At 32.0% G+C, this 21,962-nt stretch overlaps 2 protein-coding genes across 5 annotated transcripts; one reads left to right on the top strand and one right to left on the bottom strand.

The window, feature by feature from the left end:
• The first annotated feature begins 5,478 nt into the window (after positions 1–5,478).
• Positions 5,479–9,436, top strand: LOC123218398 (protein NRT1/ PTR FAMILY 1.2-like). Its single transcript, XM_044639851.1, has 4 exons — positions 5,479–5,692; positions 6,227–6,444; positions 7,698–8,251; positions 8,335–9,436. The coding sequence occupies exons 1-4, from the start codon at positions 5,557–5,559 to the stop codon at positions 9,284–9,286; spliced, it is 1,860 nt and encodes a 619-aa protein (XP_044495786.1). The 5' UTR covers positions 5,479–5,556; the 3' UTR covers positions 9,287–9,436.
• A 1,832-nt stretch (positions 9,437–11,268) lies between these two features.
• Positions 11,269–21,032, bottom strand: LOC123218039 (probable CoA ligase CCL8). 4 transcript variants are annotated; one of them, XM_044639228.1, is made up of 17 exons: positions 20,484–21,032; positions 19,221–19,387; positions 18,692–18,856; positions 18,222–18,384; positions 18,018–18,106; positions 17,374–17,443; positions 17,155–17,207; positions 16,884–16,991; positions 16,395–16,493; positions 16,116–16,208; positions 15,906–15,983; positions 14,000–14,101; positions 13,332–13,422; positions 12,741–12,814; positions 12,384–12,563; positions 11,773–11,826; positions 11,269–11,652 (listed from the first exon to the last, which is right to left on the bottom strand). In XM_044639228.1, the coding sequence occupies exons 1-17, from the start codon at positions 20,653–20,655 to the stop codon at positions 11,608–11,610; spliced, it is 1,803 nt and encodes a 600-aa protein (XP_044495163.1). In that variant the 5' UTR covers positions 20,656–21,032; the 3' UTR covers positions 11,269–11,607. The 4 variants fall into 4 exon arrangements, with proteins under 4 accessions (XP_044495163.1, XP_044495162.1, XP_044495166.1 ...); XM_044639227.1 differs by having other exon boundaries at positions 19,221–19,390; positions 20,484–21,030; XM_044639231.1 differs by lacking the exon at positions 18,692–18,856 and having other exon boundaries at positions 19,221–19,390; positions 20,484–21,031.
• Positions 21,033–21,962: the final 930 nt, after the last annotated feature.

Below are 21,962 nucleotides of genomic sequence, written 5' to 3'. Positions count from 1 at the left end.
ATTGAAAAACTATAAATTCTCACATTCCAACCAATTTTTTTTTCTTTTGTTATTTTTACCTATAAATTCATTAAATTCAGATATTTGGACAAACTATTAACTTTAAATTCCTTTTTTTTTTTAGTTCTTTGGTGTGTTGATTTCATTTTCACATGTATGAATTTCATTTTCACCGGTATGGATTTCATTTCATTAGTATGCATGATTGAAACCCAATATGTGTGACACACAATGAAATTTTACGAATTGCGCCAAGTGGAAGGGCTTTTTGATATTTGTTATGTATCATATATGAGGGACTTATTAAAATTTTATCAAATGGCTTAATTGACATTGTATAATGAGTAATATGTGGGGGATCTTTTAGAAACTTCATTTATATATTAGTCAAAATGTTAGATGTCATCCTCTTGAATAGATATAGAAAGAAATGAATTACAATAGAAAATAACATAATGAATTACATTGATAGAAAATAGAAAATGATGATAATCTAATAAAAATATGACATATAAGAATCAATTTAGTTATTAAGTAAATGAATATATTGATTGTAGACACATTCTTATTCATATAACCTTAAAACTATAAAATATTATCGATGAGATATCTTACGACATCAAAGACGATGATGACAAAGCTTTTATTATTTCCCTTTCCGATATGTCTAAGCCAATAAATACATCTAGTGGATTGTCTAATTCATTGTTAAGGGAAAACATTATCTTCTTATTAACCAATATAGAAATTCAACAACCGCAAAATGATGTTGAAGAGGGTAGTGAACCATAATGGGATTCACATGAAAAGAATAATATCAATCATAGTGTTAATGATAATGATTTTTTGGATGGGCTTGGTATTGTGTTGCTATCAAATTTGGAGATTGGGTTTATGGATAGAGAGAAAACACTTCGACTTGTGGTATCTTTTGATCATAATGATGAAATGTATGATATTCTAATTGAATAATCTATCTTTAAAGACATAGATAAAATGCATAGATATCAAGATCAGTCTAGTTACCTTTAATAGATCACTTAAAAATGTGATTGATCTGTTACCATGGACTGCCACATAGTACCAAATAATATGTGATTCAATGTATTAACTACCTCTTCTTTTAAACCAACCAAATTTGTCTAAGCTAGCATGTTGTGTCTTTGACTTAAATGGATTAGTGTATGGGGTTTTAGATGAGTTGTCCATTCTTCATGACTCGACCATGCAACACATACAAACAACTCAGGGATAATCATTCGGTAGTCATCTATATAGGTCGTCTCAGTTTATGGGACAAACAATATATTAGAGATAATCATAAATGAAATATTAGATATCTAGTTTATACGTTCTACACGTGCTGCAAACTTTAGCACAAATCAACGATTAAGCTAAGAAATAAAGAAGGTGATGATGTCAGGACGATTTTTGGAAGTCTTGTGCTCTAATACCATACGAAAAAAATTAAAAAACAACTAAAAATGTAAAACCCTAATTTCGTAGTACGAGATGAGTGCATAAAAAAAGGTAGTCTGGAACGACATGAATTCATTTTGTTGAAAGAATAAAACAAGCCTCAACTATTACAGATTTTTTCGGGTATTGATACTCCTTTGTCATAATTACAAAGAAGTCCTTCTTGTTTTTACAAAATCAGGATGGTCCCAAGATTTATGAATTTATTTTTCACATACCAACACTTCTGCTCTCTTAAAGTTTGTAGCAGTGGAAGAGGCCCAAGAAAATCATAAGAATTCGCGTGGAAGGGGGCAAGAAAATCTTATTGGCAAAATGTTGCGAACATAAGAAGAGCTTGTAGTAAAGTTTGCCTCTTAAAGTTGAGAATTTCTTTTCTGGTCCTTTTCGTTTATGGCTTCTATTGCTTTTATATGACACTTGGGCTTTAATTCATTGTTTGAATAAAGGGTATTTTGATAATTATGCATGTTTGTGAATGTTTTAATAATAATCTTAAGTAAGTGTTATAACTAATTTTGATAATCTTAATTTGTGAAATTTGAAAAATTCAAATACTCATTTTTTTATTAAAATTTTTTGTTATAACTAAAAATAAAATCATTATTTAACAAAAAATTAAAATTTTATCTAATTTTTTATTTATTAATTTAAAATTTAATAATTTTTCTTTTAAAGTTACATTTCTTTCCTTTAAAATTTAACCTTTTTTTTTTTCATCATTTTTCATGTACCACTCCAGAATTCTGGATGGTTTTTTGGGCCATAAAAGCCACTCAAAATGATTTTGGTGAAGTTGGCCGAATGACGTCTCACTATTTTGTGCGCTGTCCGGATTTAACCAGGTTTAAAAAAAAACCTAGTCAGTGATTATGTACTAAACCTGAGATCTTGTCCGAAAGAGATGTAGTTCCTCGATCATCAAAACAAATGCATTATTGTGCGCTATGTTCGAGGATTTGACCACTCAGCGTTTTAGTTGAGCAGGTGAGTGTCTCGTTGTGGTCCTATGCCTGCATTTCAAAATTATATTTATATGCCTAACCCATCAATCAAACAATTCTTCCTCATTTTTGTCGTTATCTCCTCTATATATATATATATATATATATATATATATATATATATATATATATATATATATTTTAAGATCAGCTATTTATGAACTTTTGTTTCACCATTACAAACGAGACCTTCGTATTTATGGGATTTCAAAATTTCCACATGCCACATTAAAAAAGTATTTTGATATTATATAATATATAAAAAATTTAAATAACATGTTAATAAAGAAAAATATATTAAAATATTTTAGAATATTAATAATTATAAAATTACTCACAAAATTTAAAAAAATAAATCTGAATTTCAAAAACTACACTTTCAAATAACTTAAAAATAAGAAAACCAAAAAATGATCTAAAATTTTATAATTATATTATAAAAATGTGTTTAAAAAAACACAAAACTAAAAAGATAGATATCAAATTTAAAAATTACATATAAAAAAGTCTAACCTAATCATAAATAAATTCAAAATTATAAAAATTAAAAATTTTAAATTTGATAAAATAAAAATACTATACAACACATATTAAAATAATTTTATTTAAACTTCTAAATTGGGCACAACCAACAAAGGTAATTGTCATTATAGGACGTAAAACGAGTTTTGTATTAATATATACAAATCCTCTAACTTCTCCCAAATAAAAAATTATAGCCATTCAAAATCTATTTTCTACGAGTTAAGTAGCTTGATTTATGGTTGATGGTTAAGAATTCTCAACGTTAAATGCGGCGATGTTTATTAAGGGACGAAAAGAATGATTTTCTTGAGATTAGACATTCTCTCACATTTATTGCGTGACTGTTCTCACCTTAGACAGAGTAAACAGGAATTGCACTCAAAAAGTGTTTTGTCAAGAGTCAAGCAGGCAACATGTCATCTACTTGCAAAACGATTAATACTATGGGTAGAAGTTTTCCATGTAAAGGCGGCAAGAAAGAGCAAGTTTTGAAAATTTCCGTGATCTCTGTTATCTGAGGCCATTTCCATTTATTATCGTTACGGCATTACACATCATTGTCTCCTAGGTAATAGAAATATTTAAATTCAATTTAATAGGATTATTTAGGTTATTTATCTATGTAATTACATAAATAAACTACCATTCCCCTTTTCTTATAAATATAGAATTGTACAAATATAAAAAAGTTTAAAAACTTTTTTGAGAGCACTTTTGTAACTCATATATACCATTATTTTGTTAGAATTTCTTGTAGATATATAAATTACATAATAATGAATTTAGATTCTCAAATAATGATCAAACTAGAGATCACAATTTCGATTTGATTTTAGGAGGCTCCAACCCTTTTTGACTTTATCAAAAAGGAAATTTCTCGATAAAAATAGAAAAAAAGATAATAACAAAAAGAAAAAATTCTCGTAATTAGAGATAAAGATACATGTGTCCAATCTCATTCTTATCCCTTTTATATTAATATATTTATTTAAGATACTAATATATTTTTACAGTTTTAAATTATTTATATTTTTTAAATTTTTTAGGTTTTTATTTTGTATATTAAAATGGTTAATATATTTTATTTATGATATTTAAAATTGTAAATTTATTTTAATTTTATTTAATTTTTGTTATTTAATATATTTATATTATGTTTAAAAAGTATGAAAAAAAGATATTTCTTACCATAAAAAAAAAATTTTGTAAAGATGAAGAGAAAATTAAAAAAATTAATTTTTTGTAAAGGGAAAACAAAAAATTAATTTTATGCCCGTAATAAAAACGGAACAGAAACCAGAATTAATATTTCTTGGGGGACGAGGAGGGATCCCTATTCTAAACCAGTGTAAAAATATTGTCATACGCATGTTGCTTGAATAGAAATAAGCAGCCTTTGTACGTTGTGTACTAGAAATGAAAAGTACTGGCTGTTGATGCATTGCATTGCATTGTGATTGCGATTAGAAATTTCCTTTAGGATTTTTCAATTTCTTCGTCTGATATTTCAATTTCCAAGAACTTTAAAGTACTACTGTTGGATTCTGATACATCAGACGGCTGACACTCACTGATGTGATGAACATATATTATACATATTACATATATATTATATAGTTATGGTGATGATTATGTCGATCATAACCCACGTGCATGCACACTAAATTTTAAAGACATAAGCATGCATTAGTTCAACTTTCTCACATCTCATCATTGGAATTGTTTTTATCTGCTTGCCCCATTCTGCCACGATCGGCACTTGAAATGCTAGCCAAGTCAATCAAATGAAGATGTGGACCATCTGATTACTGTAAAACCTGCCACACCATATCCCCAAAAGGCTTTGATCATTGTCTCTCGACGATTAAATCAATCCAACCAATTAGGTTAACCTTAGATATAATAATTGATTTTATAATTATTTTATAAGTTTTTTTTTTTTTTTTTTGTGATTTGGACTTAAAAAATTGATCATAAGAATTAACTTCTATGTATTCAAGGCTAACACTTAAATAAATTTTATAGGTCAGGTGATCATATTTAACACTACATCATAATGAAAAAAATTTATATTCAAATTTCATTTTATTTATAATTTAACCCAATTTATCTTGATCTGTCTTTTATCAGATTTTAAAAATCAAGTGTTTTGCCATATATAAAGATTTTATATTCAAATATCTTCTCATTTAAACTTAAAAAATCCTTATTTGATGATTAAAGTTTTTGGATCAAATAGGCATTTATGTAGCATAGTGCATGGAAATGAGATGTGCTGTAAACTATAAGAAAAGCTGCCAAGACCGTAGGATGTTGCACCTCAATGACTTGATTAATCTATTAAATTATATCTGATAATCTATTTTTTTGGTATTGGACACTTGGACTGAAACAAGAAATCAAAGTGGAGTCTTATTCATTTAGCAGTTTCCACACGCAAGGAGGCCTTTGTCTGGGCATGCTGTACTATAAACTCTCAAACCTACTTTCTACTCCCCTTAGATTTTCCATCTCTTGCCCACCAAACAAGCTCTTGACCACTTCAATAATGGAGGACCAGATAGAGGAGGGAAAATCAGATCAAAGAACATTGAATCACCAGCTCAACAATGCTTCTTCTTCTACTACTACTACTATTTTAAAGAGAAGAAAGGGTGGCCTCATTACTATGCCATTCATTATTGGTATATATGCGTAGATTTCATCAAAATGATCAGTTTTTTTACATGGGTTTCTGTGATTTTCTTGGTTTCTTGCAGTCTTGATCCTTGAAGTTTGTGTGGCGTTCATCTTCATGTTTGTTCATTGTATGACATGCACTGCCACATCTTATTAATAAGGGGAAATAAATGTAATAAAGAAGCATGTGTGTTTTTTGTACTTTTCTTATCATGCTCTTACTTTATCTTCCAGCTGTTGAATCTGGTAATGATGTTTTCCTCACTTACATAAGCAAAATGAAGCTTAGAAGCATGCAACTTCTTTGCTTTTTACTGGGTTTATTGAGATTTTTAGTTATCTTTCAAGTGAGTTTGAGTTTGGATGATGAACATTTTCTGAAACAGCAAATTTGAAGCTTAAAAATGTGTAAATTCTTTACTTTTTACTGAATTTGTTAGGTTTTTTTAGTGGTCCTTTAAGTTTTCTTTCCTTTCATGATCTTACTTATGGTTAAAATCTTGAATTTGAGGTAAGTTAATGAACATTTTCTGAAACAGCAAATGAGGCATTTGAGAAGGTGGCAAGTTATGGGTTACTGCCAAACATGATCCTCTACTTCATCGGAGATTATCATTTCAGTGTTGCCAAAGGCACCAATATTCTCTTCTTCTGGACTGCCACCACAAATTTCATGCCTATTTTGGGAGCTTTTCTCTCTGATTCTTATCTGGGTCGCTTCCTCACCATCGGTTTAGGATCCATCATCAGCCTCCTGGTAAAAAATCTCCCTCCAATCAGTTCTCTTCATGTCTATTTCTCTTCCCATTAAGTAAATATTGTTGACCAAAGTGTCTGCATTAATGACATTGCTGGTGTTTAAGCCAGCTAGGATTGATTGAAAAAATATGATATCTATTATAGCTTAGTTAGTTAGTAAGATAAAATAAGCACCGACTTTTGGTAATATAATATGTCATATTCAATGGGATTTTATTTTTTCTTATGAAGGTTTCAGAACCAAACTTTGAATATATGTAGATAGCCATTATGTCTGTATATATTGCAGAAGCAGATTCCTAACAATGTTTGACTTTTGCCAGACCCACGTGAATAAAACATCTAATTTTGTGGCTTTGTTCCCACTTTCTTCTGTGTAAAAGCTTGTGGTAGGTTGCAGATATGTTTACTTTAGCTCAGAAAGTTTGTGTGGAAAATGGGCCAATTCAAGTTAAAGAATTCAAACTTGGAAATGAATAACGTTTGCAGGTTATTTAATAATGGCTGGTTGTCTAATCCAAGTGGTTGACAATGACTTTATTGCTTTAAAGAGTAACACTTTGATAGAGATGTTGTAAATTATAATAATATTATGGCCTTCAGATTATTTTTTGTGCTGTGTGGATACTCATATTTTGGTCAATTTGGTTTTGTTTGAAAGGGGGGAAAATGTAAACAAATTGGGCGGGTTCACTCAAATTTTAAATGTCCTATTATCTCCAAGTTTGGTTATGAGAGATTCCGAAGGTTAGTGAAAATAATGGAGTGTTAGAACTCTCAAATAGAGGGCTTGGGTTCAAGCCACCGTTAGGATTGGTGAAACCCTAAATTATCTGGCCAAATTGGGCAGATTCTCCAGTAATAAAAAAAAAATTTATAATTTGCTTATACCCATAGTTTTATTCTGTCCAAATATATAATGTTAAGATGGGAAAGCCTCATACTGGCGGTTTGAAATTGAATGTGTTAATTGTTGTCACATGTTCTTAACAATCACCAGTTTTGCAAATTTATGTTGAACAGTTCACTTGTTCTTAAGTTAATGAAATGAGAAACTGACGTTGTGAGCAATCCTTATGGTTTTCTACGTATGTAGTGAGGCTTATTTAAGTCTTTACTAGGCAAATTTGGAGATGTGAATTCCTGAAAAGAGTTTACCTATTGAAGGTTGAGATGGTGCAATGTTTAATGCTTTGTCTGGCAAGGTTAAGTTGGTAGATGTTTATCAAAATCCTCTATTTAATGTCGCAGGGAATGACACTCTTATGGTTAACAGCAATGATTCCAAAAGTAAAGCCTCCTCCATGCAATATATTATCGGGTGAAATTTGTCAATCTCCAACATTTTCTCAAATGACTTTGTTAATCTCCTCATTCATCCTCATGTCCATTGGAGCAGGGGGCATTCGACCCTGTTCCATAGCATTTGGAGCTGACCAATTGGACAGAAGAGATAATCCCAGAAATGAGAGGGTCATAGAGAGCTTTTTTGGTTGGTACTATGCATCAGCTGCCGTTTCTGTGGTGATTGCTTTAACAGTTATTGTTTATATTCAAGATCATCTTGGATGGAGAATGGGATTCGGAGTTCCTGCAATCCTTATGTTTTTGTCGGCTTTTTTGTTTTTCCTCGCTTCGCCCATCTATGTCAAAATGAAAGCAAGCACAAGTTTGTTTACTGGCTTCTTACAAGTGGCTGTTGTTGCTTATAAGAATAGAAAACTCCCATTTCCTCCTCCCAACGTTACTATGTGTTACCATCGCAAGAAAGGTTCTGAGATTCTTATGCCAACGAAGAAATTAAGGTAACACCAATTCGTTTTTATATTCCTTGAATGTGTTTTTGGTGTCTGAAAGCTTGATGAATTTTGTTACTTGTTTCCATCAGGTTTCTAAATAAAGCTTGCATCATTAGAAATATTGAGCAAGACATAGCTCCGGATGGATCAGCATCAAATCCATGGCGTCTTTGCACAATAGAGCAGGTAGAAGAGCTCAAAGCACTCTTAAAGGTTATACCATTGTGGTCAACAGGGATGATGATGTCGATAAACATTAGCCAAACCTCATTCCCGGTGCTTCAGGCAAGTTCTATGGACCGACATATCACTTCAAGCTTCCAAATACCTGCAGGCTCTTTCGGAACATTCACAGTCATTGCTCTAGCAGTATGGGTAGTCCTCTATGATCGTGCAGTTCTTCCCTTGGCATCAAAGATCAAAGGCAAACCAGTACGAATTGGTGTTAAGCTAAGGATGGGGATTGGAATATTCCTCTCTTGCTTGGCCATGGTTGTTTCAGGAATCATCGAAAATTCCAGACGAAGAAAAGCGATTCGGGAAGGGTATTTGAACAATCCTCATGCAGTCGTGGATATGTCGGCAATGTGGCTTATCCCACAACATATCTTGAATGGCCTAGCTGAAGCTTTTAACGCAATCGGGCAGACTGAATTTTACTACTCTGAATTCCCCAAGAGTATGTCAAGTATAGCTTCTGCTCTATTTGGTCTAGGAATGGCTGTGGCAAACTTGCTGGCAAGTCTTATAGTAAGCAATGTGGACAACCTTACTAAAAAAGGCGGCAAAGAGAGCTGGGTTTCAAGTAACATTAACAAGGGTCACTATGACAAGTACTATTGGCTTCTGGCAATTCTGAGTCTCATCAATATGATATACTTTCTAGTGTGCAGTTGGGCTTATGGACCTTGCCTTGAGCGTATAGCAAGTTCTAATGTCGAAGAGACTGGCATAGCGAAAGAAGAAGAGTTATCTGATCTAGGGGTGCCAGTCGGCATAGAAAGCAATGGCTTGAACTTCAAGGAAGAAGGTCTGTCTTAAGTCCAGAGAATTATCTGCTTGATTTGTGTTTAACCTGGAACCATTTGTCATAGTGAATGTAAATCTATATGTAACTGGGTAAAAGTAATTAGAATTATAGTTATTGAATCTTTTTTTTTTTTAAATAATATAATCGGTGTTTTTGTATCATTTATAGCAAGGGTAGTGCTCTACAATTGTCTCTTTATTCAATGATATATGGTGATTTTTTTTTTTATGAAAATCCAGAAATCTCTTGTTCAATTGAAATATGTCTAGCCATTCTGTACAAATGTATAAGAAAAGCAACTTTTCACAAGATTTTGCAATTTGATTTCTTTGCATAAGCCTGGAGAATATAAACAAAATATATGGAAATGTACTGATAAAAAGGGATACAATTTTGGGTTTCCGGATTTTACATAATCATAACCTTGTAAAACAAAGAGTGAACAAAAGTAGAGATGACAATTTCAACTAGAATTTAGAGTCTTCGATCCTCTCCGACCTTAACGGAGAGAAGATTTTCTGATAGAAATAGGAATGGAAACAAAACGAGAGTGAAAAATATCTCAACAATCAGAGATGAGATAGGGATAGAGATAAGGATACATGTGTCCTTTCTTTACCTTGTCCCTATCCCCATCCCCGCCTAGTCCCTATTCTCGTCCTCATCCTTTTATATTAATATTTTTACTTCAAATACTAATATATCCTTATAGTTTTAAATGACATACGTTTTTCAAATTTATTTATATTTTTGTTGTGCATATTAAAATGTTAACATAGATCATTTGTCGTATTTTAAATAGTAGGTTGATTTTAATTTTAGTTAATTTTATTGTTTAATATATTTATGTTATGTTTAAAATATATATGAAGGAGATTTTTTCTCTCGGATACGGATATGAAGATGGAAAGAGAATTTTTTTTTACAGGTAGAGAATGAAGAATCTTTATCAGCCCTGTAACAGGGATACAGATTAATATTCTCTACAATGATAGAGACAAAGACAAAGATAGAGAATAAACTATTTGGTCTCGTCCCTCCGGGTTGTCATCCCTACAAACAAGATAAGGAGGCCAAAAAAAAAAAAAATTGTACATGATCTAAATTCACTCTGGCATTTACCTAAGAGACAAAAAGCAGGTCAATTTTGAACACTAATTGTTATTACTAATATCATGTCAAGCTGCTATCAATCTCGCTTATTTACTATTAAAACTTAAAGACAGCTTATTTATGGTTGAAAATTGTAACTCACCTCTTTTGTGTTGAAATTTTGTTAAGGTTTCTAATAATGGGAAAGATTTTAGGTCATTTTTATTTAGCTAGTAAAAGAGTCCAAGCTAACATATGGACAAACAAAGATCTTTCTTAATGGGACAAATAATGTGAGAAGAAAATATGGCACTTCTTAGATTAGAGTAGCTAGGGCTGAATACATGCATGTTAGTCAGACCCTAATGTCTTTTATTCATTGGAGCCACCTGCCTCTGAGGATTCCATTCAAACAAATTCAACCATTTCAACATATAAGCCAAACCACCACATTAGAGGTGTCAAATGAGTCCAGTTTCATTTTGACTCCATTTCTCTTTTTAAATAGAGTTGCATAGTGTTATGTATATGAAAAGAAAACTAAAATCAACCAGATAGATTTGAAGTAAGAACTTGTTTATATAGGTTCTGATTTCAGTTCTTTAATCTTATGAACCAGTTGATTCCAGTTTCAATCCTTGCTTTATCAATTGGGTATCCAAACCTGCTCACCTCTACTCATATAGGATAATTTCAATTACTGTCATTGTGTTTCTTAGGGTTGACTGCACTGCCACCCTGAGGTTGACAAAAAGTTTTATCCCTCAATTTTGGTGAGCACACACTCATCCCTGAATAACATTTCTCAGAAAAATTTAACTTTGTAATGGGGTAAAACAAATATTTTGAAATTGTTGAAAGCTTTTGACAAATGGTTAAAAGTGTAGGCCAGACAGTTGGCTATTCTAGCTAAAATGACTGATTGTTTTGAATAAAAAGGCCAACCAAAATATTAGAGGGGTGGCTTGTTATTTATTACACAAAATTCTAACCCAGCACAGTGGGTAAATATTATTCTTATATACATATGTAAAACACAAAGGAGTTGGGGTTAGGCTTAAATTTGCCTAAGAAAATGAAAGTCACACTAGCAGTTTCTCAACTATAGATTACTCATAGTACTTTAGGTCATCAACCAAAAAGAAAACAATGAAAAGGAGCTGCTTCCGCTTTCGGTTTAATTTATGTATTTGAAAAATGGCTGTGGTAATTCCCAATTCTGATTTACAAACAAATGGGATTATTGATCTGCAGCCAGCCGGTTCTTCAACTCTTTCTTATTCACCTGAAAGTGGCCATAAATATTCCAAATTTAGCACTCTTTAGGATCCTGTAATAACTCTCTCTACTAAAAGGAAATGAAGTGAATTTTTTCTTGCTGATAATAAAGATTTGAGTAATTTACCTTTCCCATGGCATTTCGGGGCAGTGCATTCCACAAGAATAATCGGGTTGGTAGCTGGAAAGAAATTAATACCTCAGCAATCAAAGAACATAAAATATAGGTGAAATTTTCATGAATCAATGAAAACAAGTCAAATGGGTTCATACTGATGAGATTATTGAACTACCAGGAGAGAAAATATAACCCCTGAATGAATGTTCAAAAAAAAAAGGAAACCTAGAATTTTTAACTTGAACTTTGGAGGAGAGAACTAGATCAAAGAAGCCAATGGATTAACAACATTTTATGTGAAAGTGGTTCTAGCTGTGTTTGGCTAGCTGAGACAGTAGAAGTAATTTATAGAGAGTCCATGGTTCTAACTTCTAACAAGCCCTTCTTCTTAAGCTCAAACACAAAGCCAAATGCATTTAATCTTAAAATGGCATCGACCCATTTGCAGAATTTCGTTGTCATCAAACTTGGAGTTGAAAGAGAAAAGAATCAATATTACATGTTTCTTATGAGTGTGTAAATTCAACTTCTCAGCCAGAGATGAAAGACATTCAGCAAATATATTTGAGCTCATTCAATATATCCATTTAAGAGTAAACAGAGATGTGGAAAATGGTTACCTTGTATGGTGCAAGTTTGTCTTTAGCCCATGTACAAAGTTCTTCCAAACTTATTACAGGCTTTGCTGATTCCTTTTGCTTTTTCTTTGCTTCTTCATCAGGCACAATAATCACAGATACAGCATCTCCATAGTCTTTGTCTGGTAAGCCCAATACACAACATTCTGCAACAACTGGATGCTGAACAAAAGAAGATTTTACTCTTTCAGAAACATTTTGTTCAAAAAATTTCTTGTTTAGTTTCTCATTTTGATATACTTTTGTAGGAAAAAGACAACTGAAAGAAGAGAAGAGAATGAACTAACATCAGAAGAATTTTTCACGGCAACAGAGTATAATGAAAGGAAAAGTAATTACCTCTAGAATGACTGATTCAATTTCCAATGCAGATAATTTGTATCCACCAACCTTCATAATATCTGCGTTTGTACCTGGCAAAAATTAACAAATTACAAACATTAATGGAAAGTAGCAATTAAAGAGGTCCGACAGCTACCGAAAATGCACCAGATGAATATGCTTCTGGGAACTAATAATATATGGCATTAGACCGTAGCTGTCAGAAGAGAATTCAACTAAAACCTTTAATGCATCACACTTTTAAGTGTTTTTCCAGCTTACATTAACCATGAAAATCTAAATCAATAATAGTTGCCACTAGCTCAAATTTATTTATAAAATAATAATTTTACAGATATAGCTTATAATTTGTAACCTAAATTCAATGAGCAGAACCAAATGATAAAGTAGGTCCATAATGAAATGGATTGGAAAAAACATCTTTGTTTAACAATAAGCAGCACCAAAATATGAACACATTACATAATGCAGAGTCACAAATAATTGCTTGCTTAGTCAAATCTTCAGTAAGATGCTAAGCAAATGTATATGCTAGTGATGCAAAAAACATAATAATAAGAGAGCTAATGTGAAAGTAAATCTCCTTACGTCCCAAAATGATGAAGTATCCATCTTCATCCACTTTTCCAGTGTCCCCGGTTTTAAAGAAGCCATCATCAGTAAATGAGTTCTTAGTTGCCTCCATGACAGAAGAAACAAAAAAAGACATTATATAAACATGTTAAACTGCATTGTCTACATATATGTATCGCTAAAGCAGATTCAGAACTCTTCATTGAAGTGAATGCTAGTTGAAAACAATCTGTGCTCCCTAAATTCTAAACATTTTTCATATATTAAGAAAATGGATTTTTGGTACTCAATTAGGAATACAGCCCAAAATATTTAAAAGCCATATAAATGGCACATAATACATCAGATAATCACCCAGTTTCCTTCACCAGTCACTTTCCATCTAGCTTATGCTAATCAGTGGCAAAAAGTTTAACTACCTAAAATCCAGCAAAAGTAGCAGTTTCAATACATAGCAGAGTTTCCCACATCAATGTGATGATGAAAACTAAGTGAAAATAAAATAAAAACAAAGAAACTACATGATGTGTGATGCCTTTTAACAAGAGACCAGATCACATTGATGAAAGAAGGGGGAAAAAAAGGAACAGAGAAGGCAGCATAAGTCACTTGTTTCATGTTTCAGTAACAGAGAGCTGAGCAACTGCATGAAAGGGAAGGAAAAAATATGCAAGGACAGACACCTCTGGAAGTTTCCAGTATTCCTTAAACAATGAAGGGCTTTTAACACAAAGTTCTCCCACTCCCACTGCATCGCTTCCACTCTCATCTTCAGCAATCTTGACCTATCATATTAAAAGACAGTCTTAAAAAAATGAAACATTAAACAGCAATTTGTTTCAAGAAAAGAAGAACTGCCAAAAGAAAGTTTATTTTTTAATGATACCGATAACATTCGCCAACTAAGCGGTCCAATTAATAGTCAACATAAATAAGGATGTTAATTATTGTTAGAAATCTTGGGCAATTTAAACTTGGAGTATGGATAGACATCCTTACTAATTATGAGTTTTAACATGTTTTGGGTTCTAATAGTTAAAATACTAAGCCAATCTAATTTGGATACTTATTACATTATATACCTTTTCATTTTTTTTCACTTAATGTGAAAATTATATATTCCAACTTCCCTCTCAAGTGCAACTAGGCTACCAGTTGACACTTATCATACATGGTCTAACTCTTACCAAGCCCATCTAAACTTGGCTCTAACCTTCTTAGCTCAACCTGAAATAGGGTCTGACTCTTTTTGACTTAGCCCAAAACAGAGTCTAACTCTTCTTAGCTAGCCTATGGGTCCACCTAGGTTTTTAACCCACTTTGAAACAAGAACTAAGAAAATTGTATGATTTTTAATTAATTCTGTTCATAAAGAATGTGCATATATACAGAGTTTGCAATAAATAGATTCTTGAAAATTAGACTAAACTAAGAAATAATCTGTTAGAACTATTATTTTGGTTAAATAAATGGGCCTGGCAATTACAAAACATATATGGTATGTATTTGCAATTATGAAATGAGATTGGGGAGTTATGAAACATGTATGAACAATATATATAAATGAGAGCTAGGATTGTAAATGAAGAGGGAAAAAAAAGGATTTTTTGGCAGCCTTTGGGTTGATTTGGGAGATCATCGACTCAAATTGTTAGTTTATCCACTTGTAAATATCTTTTATCAATAAAATTGCTTACATTTTTCTCTATTTATTTGTGTTGTAATTGACTAGAACCTATCATAATCAAACTAAACTAAGAATAAAATGCAAAATATATATAGTAATTAAATTGAAATTGTATCTCTAAATTTTAGGAATTTATTTCTATTTTCCAACAGTCCCTTCAAGTTGAAGAATAGATATTTTCTATTCTTAGCTTGGATTGTTGTTGATTTTCCACGTTCTCCTTAATAGATATCCTATCTTCATCGAATGAGATGATCTAATGAAAAAGTTTACAAATTAGGTGGATTTTTTTAAAAGAATTTTGTCGTTGATGCCACTTTAATGATGTTGGCTTTATGATCATTTTGGTGATTGTTTACAAACTCATCTTTCTACGATGATGACAATATAAGTGTGTCAAATTGAGGTGCTTGTATTTCCACATAAGTAGAGACACAATGTTCCAAATTGATGAACTCATTTTTTCATATAGATGACAACGAGAGTGAATCGAACTGATAAAATTTTCTTTGCACATAGGTGACAATGTGAGTGTGCCGAAAGAAAATGCTTGTGGGATCGCTCATTTTGATATCATGAAACAAGAACTAAGAGAATTGAATAATTCTTACTTAATTTTATTCATAGAAAATAGGTAAATATATACATAGTTTGCAATAAATTAGATTCTAGATAATAAGACTAAACTAGGAATATTCAAACTAAATTAGGAAAAAAAAATACAATATATATATAGTAATTAATTTGAAATTGTATCTCTAAACCTTGGCAATTTATTTCTATTTTCAAACAATTATTATCAATGTCTGCATAGAATTTGTTCATTAGTCTGGGAACTTCTTAACTCTGTTTTCAAATATAAATCATGAAGCCCATTGACATACAAGAGTAAAAGTGCTAACCTCCACACCAGGAAATGGTTTGCCAACAGTGCCTGGCTTTCGTTCACCCCTTAAAGGATTTGATATGGCCATGACAAACTAAAAAAATCAAACCACCATCATAACTATGCAACTCTATTTTTTTTCAACAGAAGAAAAACACACTATCATGCACTTTATCATGAAGCAAAAGAATAGCCTACAAGAAAACTTAAGTTTGGGTTTACTTACCTCAGTCATACCATAACGTTCCAAAAGGCGGTGTCCTGTGATGGTTTTCCACTGTTGCATGACAGGAAGAGGGAGTGCAGAGGAGCCACACATCTAGGGAAGAGAGGAAAAGTTAATGTGGGGTACACACATTCATTGACTCTAGTAGGATAACAATTAACTGAGAAACAATCTAAACAATAAGACTCTCACAAAATCATAATATAATATATTGAGTGGATATAAATGCCCATTTTTAGTAGATTTAGAATAATGTAAGGATTCTTCTAGACTACAAACCATAAGTCGTAATTGTCTTGCAGCTGAACCGGAAGCAGTTTGTAGCTCTGTATCCATAGCTTCATAACCTTGTATCAATCGAGTATACATTGTCGGAACCTATAATTTATAAAAGTGTTAGACTTTTTAAAAACATCCAATATTGGAACTTTAGTAATAATCTTGGGCATTTGATTAATCAAATTTCAATTGCACAAAAAACTAAAGCAAATCATATTTGGATTCTATAGAAAGTATTTCCTAATGAGATTGTTATCCATTGACAAGTGATATCTAAATTGTGATCTAAACAAACATCACATGATAGTACAAATTGCTGCAGCTGATTAGAGAAAGTATAAAATTTGACAGTTCAAAGTCAACAAAATAGAGTTCAACATGGTAGAATTAAGGTATATCGTTGCCTATGTTAAGGCATAAAGATTGCCCAGTCAAGGTAAAAAATGACCCTCAATTAAATTCACATCATATGGTAAAGACTAGACTTACTCCAGTAAAAACAGTTATTGCATCACCAGACTTGATTCCATTCAATGGATATGATTCACGCCACCTTTGCCAGATTCCCCTCACACTGAACTTTGACATGAACTCAACCTTCAATAACATGACCAAGTAAGTTACAAACTGGAACTAGCATAACCAAACTATATTTGCATAGTTTGAGAGATTTCTTGCCTAAGCATACAACAACTGCTAGGAAGAATAAACATAACTCATACTGAGAACACTAACAAAAATAATGGTAAAGAATGGTTACCATGGCACCTGCATAAAGTGGGGCAAACAAAGCATTGAAAAGGCCGTGCACATGTAATTCATATGTTAAGGATTAGTGCTGAACAAAATTTTTAATTCTGTTTAAGTCTGTATGACATACAATAGGGAACAGTCAACAATAGCAATAGGAATATTTGATCCGTAATTATATGAAGAAAAATTACTATTGTAAAAAAAATAAATATGTTTTGGTGGATATGATGTAGTGGTAGACAATGCAGAAATTGATCAGTTGATGAATATTCCCAAGCCTCAGCTAACATTTCGACCTGAACTCAACAATTAAGAAACTTGAGTCAAGCAGGGGAAACATTACATAAACTAAAAATGATAACTTCAATCACATTGTTGAAGAAAGAGTAATTCCAAAAAGTCCAAACCTATAAGAAATTGCCTGATTGTATTAGTTAAACTCTTACACTGACACAAAAACTAATATACTTGCATATCCTCTCATGTGTATGGTTGAACTGTGTTCAATGGGCTGTATCACATGGATTCAAACAAAAAATTTGGATAAAATATCTCTTCATCAAATAGGCCCATGTTAAAGTAACCTTTGATGACAAAAGTTAAGCTTAAAGGAAATAATTGAGCTATAGTATTCAAAGTCTAACAGTAATAAAGACAACAAAATTAACTTCCAACATCAGATAATGATAAGTCTATAAAAATGCATATGAACTTATGAATTGCATATAAAATAAGGATACCCATAATATAGGTATGTAACCCTTCAAAACCAATAGAAGTGACCACTTCTCACTACAGGCAGTGACAATAAAAACAAACTATAATTTTGAATGGTAAAATTCATGAGGTGTATGGTCCTTTAGCATAGACCTGTGCAGTAATGCTTCTGTGAGTATGAACAACTCCTTTTGGTTTCCCAGTTGTACCACTTGTGTAAACAATTAATGCTGGATCCTCACCTGCAATATAGGAAAAAACATTGCCCAAAACTTCATGTTATGCCACAAGACACTCTAAAAGTTAATAAAAGTCAGATAATCCATCTTATTTTACATCTTAAAATTCTTGACAAACCTCTATCTGCATCTGTTTCTTCAACTTCAGAGTGATCATGAGTAGTCATCTCTGAAGAAACATTGGGAACAAGTGGGATTAGAGAAAATTGTGCAGCACTTTTAGAAGCAACATTTTGCATGACTTCATGATAATCCTCTGTACTCAGGACCATGGATATATCCTAAAATCAAATGAAAACAGGAATTAAATAAAATTTAGTGCCAAGAAACTCGAAAAGGTTATTACAAAATAAAGAAAATGTAGCACGGCATGAATGAGAACTCTTCCAAAATTCTGATGTTGGAAAATCATAAATCCAAAAGATCCAACATCTTACTCAGTCGAACAAAACCTTAACACCCATAGCTGAATTTAATCAGCAATGGGCATTATACGTGGGTGCAAAGACATACTTCCATAAATTAAGAAGAATTATATCGTATTCATAACTAAATAATGATAATAAAGCAAACTTGCATAAGGAATACCGAATCATGCATCACATGCAAGAGTTCAGACTCGGGGTAGCTCAGTGCAAGTGGAACTGCAACACGTCCACTAAACCAAGTCCCTAGTACTGCTGCAACAAACTCAGCACAAGGCTTAGCCACAATTCCTATCTGTGCTCCACACCCTCCAGCTGGCACAGCTGACTTTTCATTTTTCGATAGCATCAAGAGTATGAATAAGTAGGTTTGATTAGAATTTCAAACATGAAAGCAATAGCAAGAATTAAACGAAAAAGCCAGCCTTTGATTGCAGGAAGTGATCATCTACACCAATTTAAAACACACACAGATCAAACTAAGGTCCAAACAGATTAATTACACGTGTTCACACACACACATCGCTAGGACACAACTTCATAAGAAGCATTGCACTTCAACTGTTAACGAGCAATCAACATCAACTTCTTGCAGTGTTTTAAATTCAATAGACAGGCCAAAAGCTTATGAATGAATATACACTGTTTAATCTATGAAGTTATTAGGATAGAATAAGTGACCACCAACTCACAGTATTAAGGCCATTACTGCCCAACAGCCTAGATATTCTTAAAGCAGATGAGACAATTTGTGTATAACTGTAACTCTTCTCATCAGCTCTAATTGCAATACTATCACAAGCCAAAGAACCTTGTCTAGAAGCTGCTTTGACAACCTCCATGAATGTCGAAGATCTAACTGCTGCAGACAGTTTGGAGCACAATTATAAGCAAACTTGGTTTATATCACCAAAACATAAATCTTCAACTTGGTGCTGGCATAAATATGCCATTTAAATATAATCAAGCCAAAGGAATAAACAATTAAACAAATAAGGTTCTCTTAGATAGATCCAAAGGACCAGCAGTTTTGTATAATCTTGTTACCTTAAATTCTGAGATTTATAGAGTTTGTCATTTCTAAGTTTCAAAAAACATAATATATCATGGTTATTTGTATTTTATAATACACAATACATATCTTAAGATATATCAGATTAATATATGTTTTGTATCATATCATACAATATGATGCATATTATCAATACAGATTAATATACAATTTAAGAAAAATGATGACATGGTGGGGGTATATTTGAAATTTCTAAAATTTTTAGGGGGTGTGGTGTTTTCCAAGATAATAACGTGGTAATGAAAAATTTTAATTATTTTATTGATAATTTATCATTTTATTATTAAAATGACATATCTTATTATGCGATAAGAGAAAGATATATACAATTTGATTATCATGCAAAGTTATATATTGTAAGAGAATTCTACTACAAAATTGCGAAGAGTAGCCTCTCAGAGTAAATTTGTACAGTTCAACCACAAAAAGGTGGAATCATGGTCACATATTTGTGATAATTAACCGATTAATGAGAAAGTGGCTTTACATCAACACATACCAAAATCGTTGATAAAGGCCCCTTTTCAGCTAACAAACTGTTTCTTTATAAAAATAATAATAAATAAAGGGGGGAAAAATTCGGCTGAGAATAAAAAAACATGAAAATCTGTTTGGATTCCGGGAAGACAAAATTTCCACTTTCAAATACAAAAGAACGCATTCAATCGATCACCAAACCCATCATTATCACTAACAGATAACTGGTTGTGGGTATGTCACAAACGACCATAATTCACCGAAAACTTCGAAAACAAAACAAAACAAAACAAAATTGGCCCTAAACCCCAGCCAGTAATTTCTTCAAACATTAAACCGACTCATCAAACCATCATTCACCATCGAAAACAAATCAAAACACAAACAAAAAGAAAAACGCACTTACAAGAAAGAAAACGAGCTTGCGAGAGGCAGAACTGAGGCTCTCTCCCGGTCAAACAAGCTTGAAAACGCGAAGAATCGTAGAGATTTTCTAGGCAAAAGCGCCAGTTGTGTACAGGGAGTCGTATAAGAGAATGGTTATTAAACAAGACAGTTTTCAATGCGCGGCCTATCATGTTAGCCAGGTAGTTGTATTAATGCAAGTTAATAAATACGACAGAAGTATTAGGTAGTGTTTCCTACTGGTTTGATCGGCCAATTAATGCGGATAATGGAAGTGTGTTTGTTGTTTGGTTTGGTTTTGGCTGCAGACAACTCTTCTTCTTTGTTCGCTGTTTGCGCTTGAGGGTTTGCAAATGGAAATGGCTAAACAGGGGAAATTTAGAGATGGGTTTGCATTTTAACTGAGGTCTAAGCGTTTGAATTCGATGATTTATGGCGCTCGGTGTAGCAAAGTTGGCTATGTATTTATTTTTGCGGCTTTCCTAGAAATTTCTTTGCATGGCATTGCCTGACCAGAGCCAGACATGGCAGAAGGCACAATCGGGTCATCGTATCGATGGGCCTTGCCGTCTCAAGACTTGTCAAATGGTCGGTCTTAGGGACTGTGCCAATTTGTGACATGGTTAGGTTTAGGATACAGCCCAAGATCTCTAAGTTATGTTCTGTACGCTTGTGGTTTAACAGGTTGGCCCACCAATTAATATATAAGTTTTTTTAATTTTTGAATTAATAATTTACAATTATAACTTTTTTTTTTAATTTAAAAGTAACGGTGGAAGGACTATTTAAATTTTATCTAAAAAACCTTATTTTCCCTAGTCTGACCACAACTATAAAATTACCCTGGTGGGATTAAAGTTACATGTATAATTATTTAAATAAGATGTGAAGTTATGTAATTTGAGCGGTGACATTATAATCCTAATATGATAAAAGAGTTATTATATTTTGATTGTAATTGTTAAAATTACGAAAAATAATTTCAAACTAATAAAAAATTACTATAATATTGAAAAGATTATGAAAGTTAGATAGCAATCTATGTTTTCCATATATACCTTTAGATATTTTCCATATATAGCTTTTAGAATAAATTATGTTTTTTATCATGTTTTCTCTCAACTTGCGGGTTAGTGTGATATTTGTTTACTATCTATTGATCCTCTTTACTAATATCGTATCTATGAGTTTCATTAAGGAATTTTGACTACATAATGTCTACTATCTTTTTTTTACATTTTTTTAAATTGGAATTTTTTTTGTTTATTTTTTTTGTTTGATGTTGTATAATAAAAAATGTCTACTTCCCTAGTTGACGATAAAGAAGTATATAAACCTCCAACTTGACATTTAGTTTGAAAAATATTTTATTATCAAAATTAAAATATTACTTTAAAGATTAATTACTTTGAAAATTATTAGATATAAATTATTACTATATTTAATAAATTTTGATAAAAATTGATTGAAATATATAATT

Source organism: Mangifera indica, chromosome 6 (genome assembly GCF_011075055.1).
Source record: "Mangifera indica cultivar Alphonso chromosome 6, CATAS_Mindica_2.1, whole genome shotgun sequence".
Taxonomy (NCBI): domain Eukaryota; kingdom Viridiplantae; phylum Streptophyta; class Magnoliopsida; order Sapindales; family Anacardiaceae; genus Mangifera; species Mangifera indica.
Note: the sequence above shows the minus strand (reverse complement) of the source record. Positions and strands in the feature narration are given on the sequence as shown.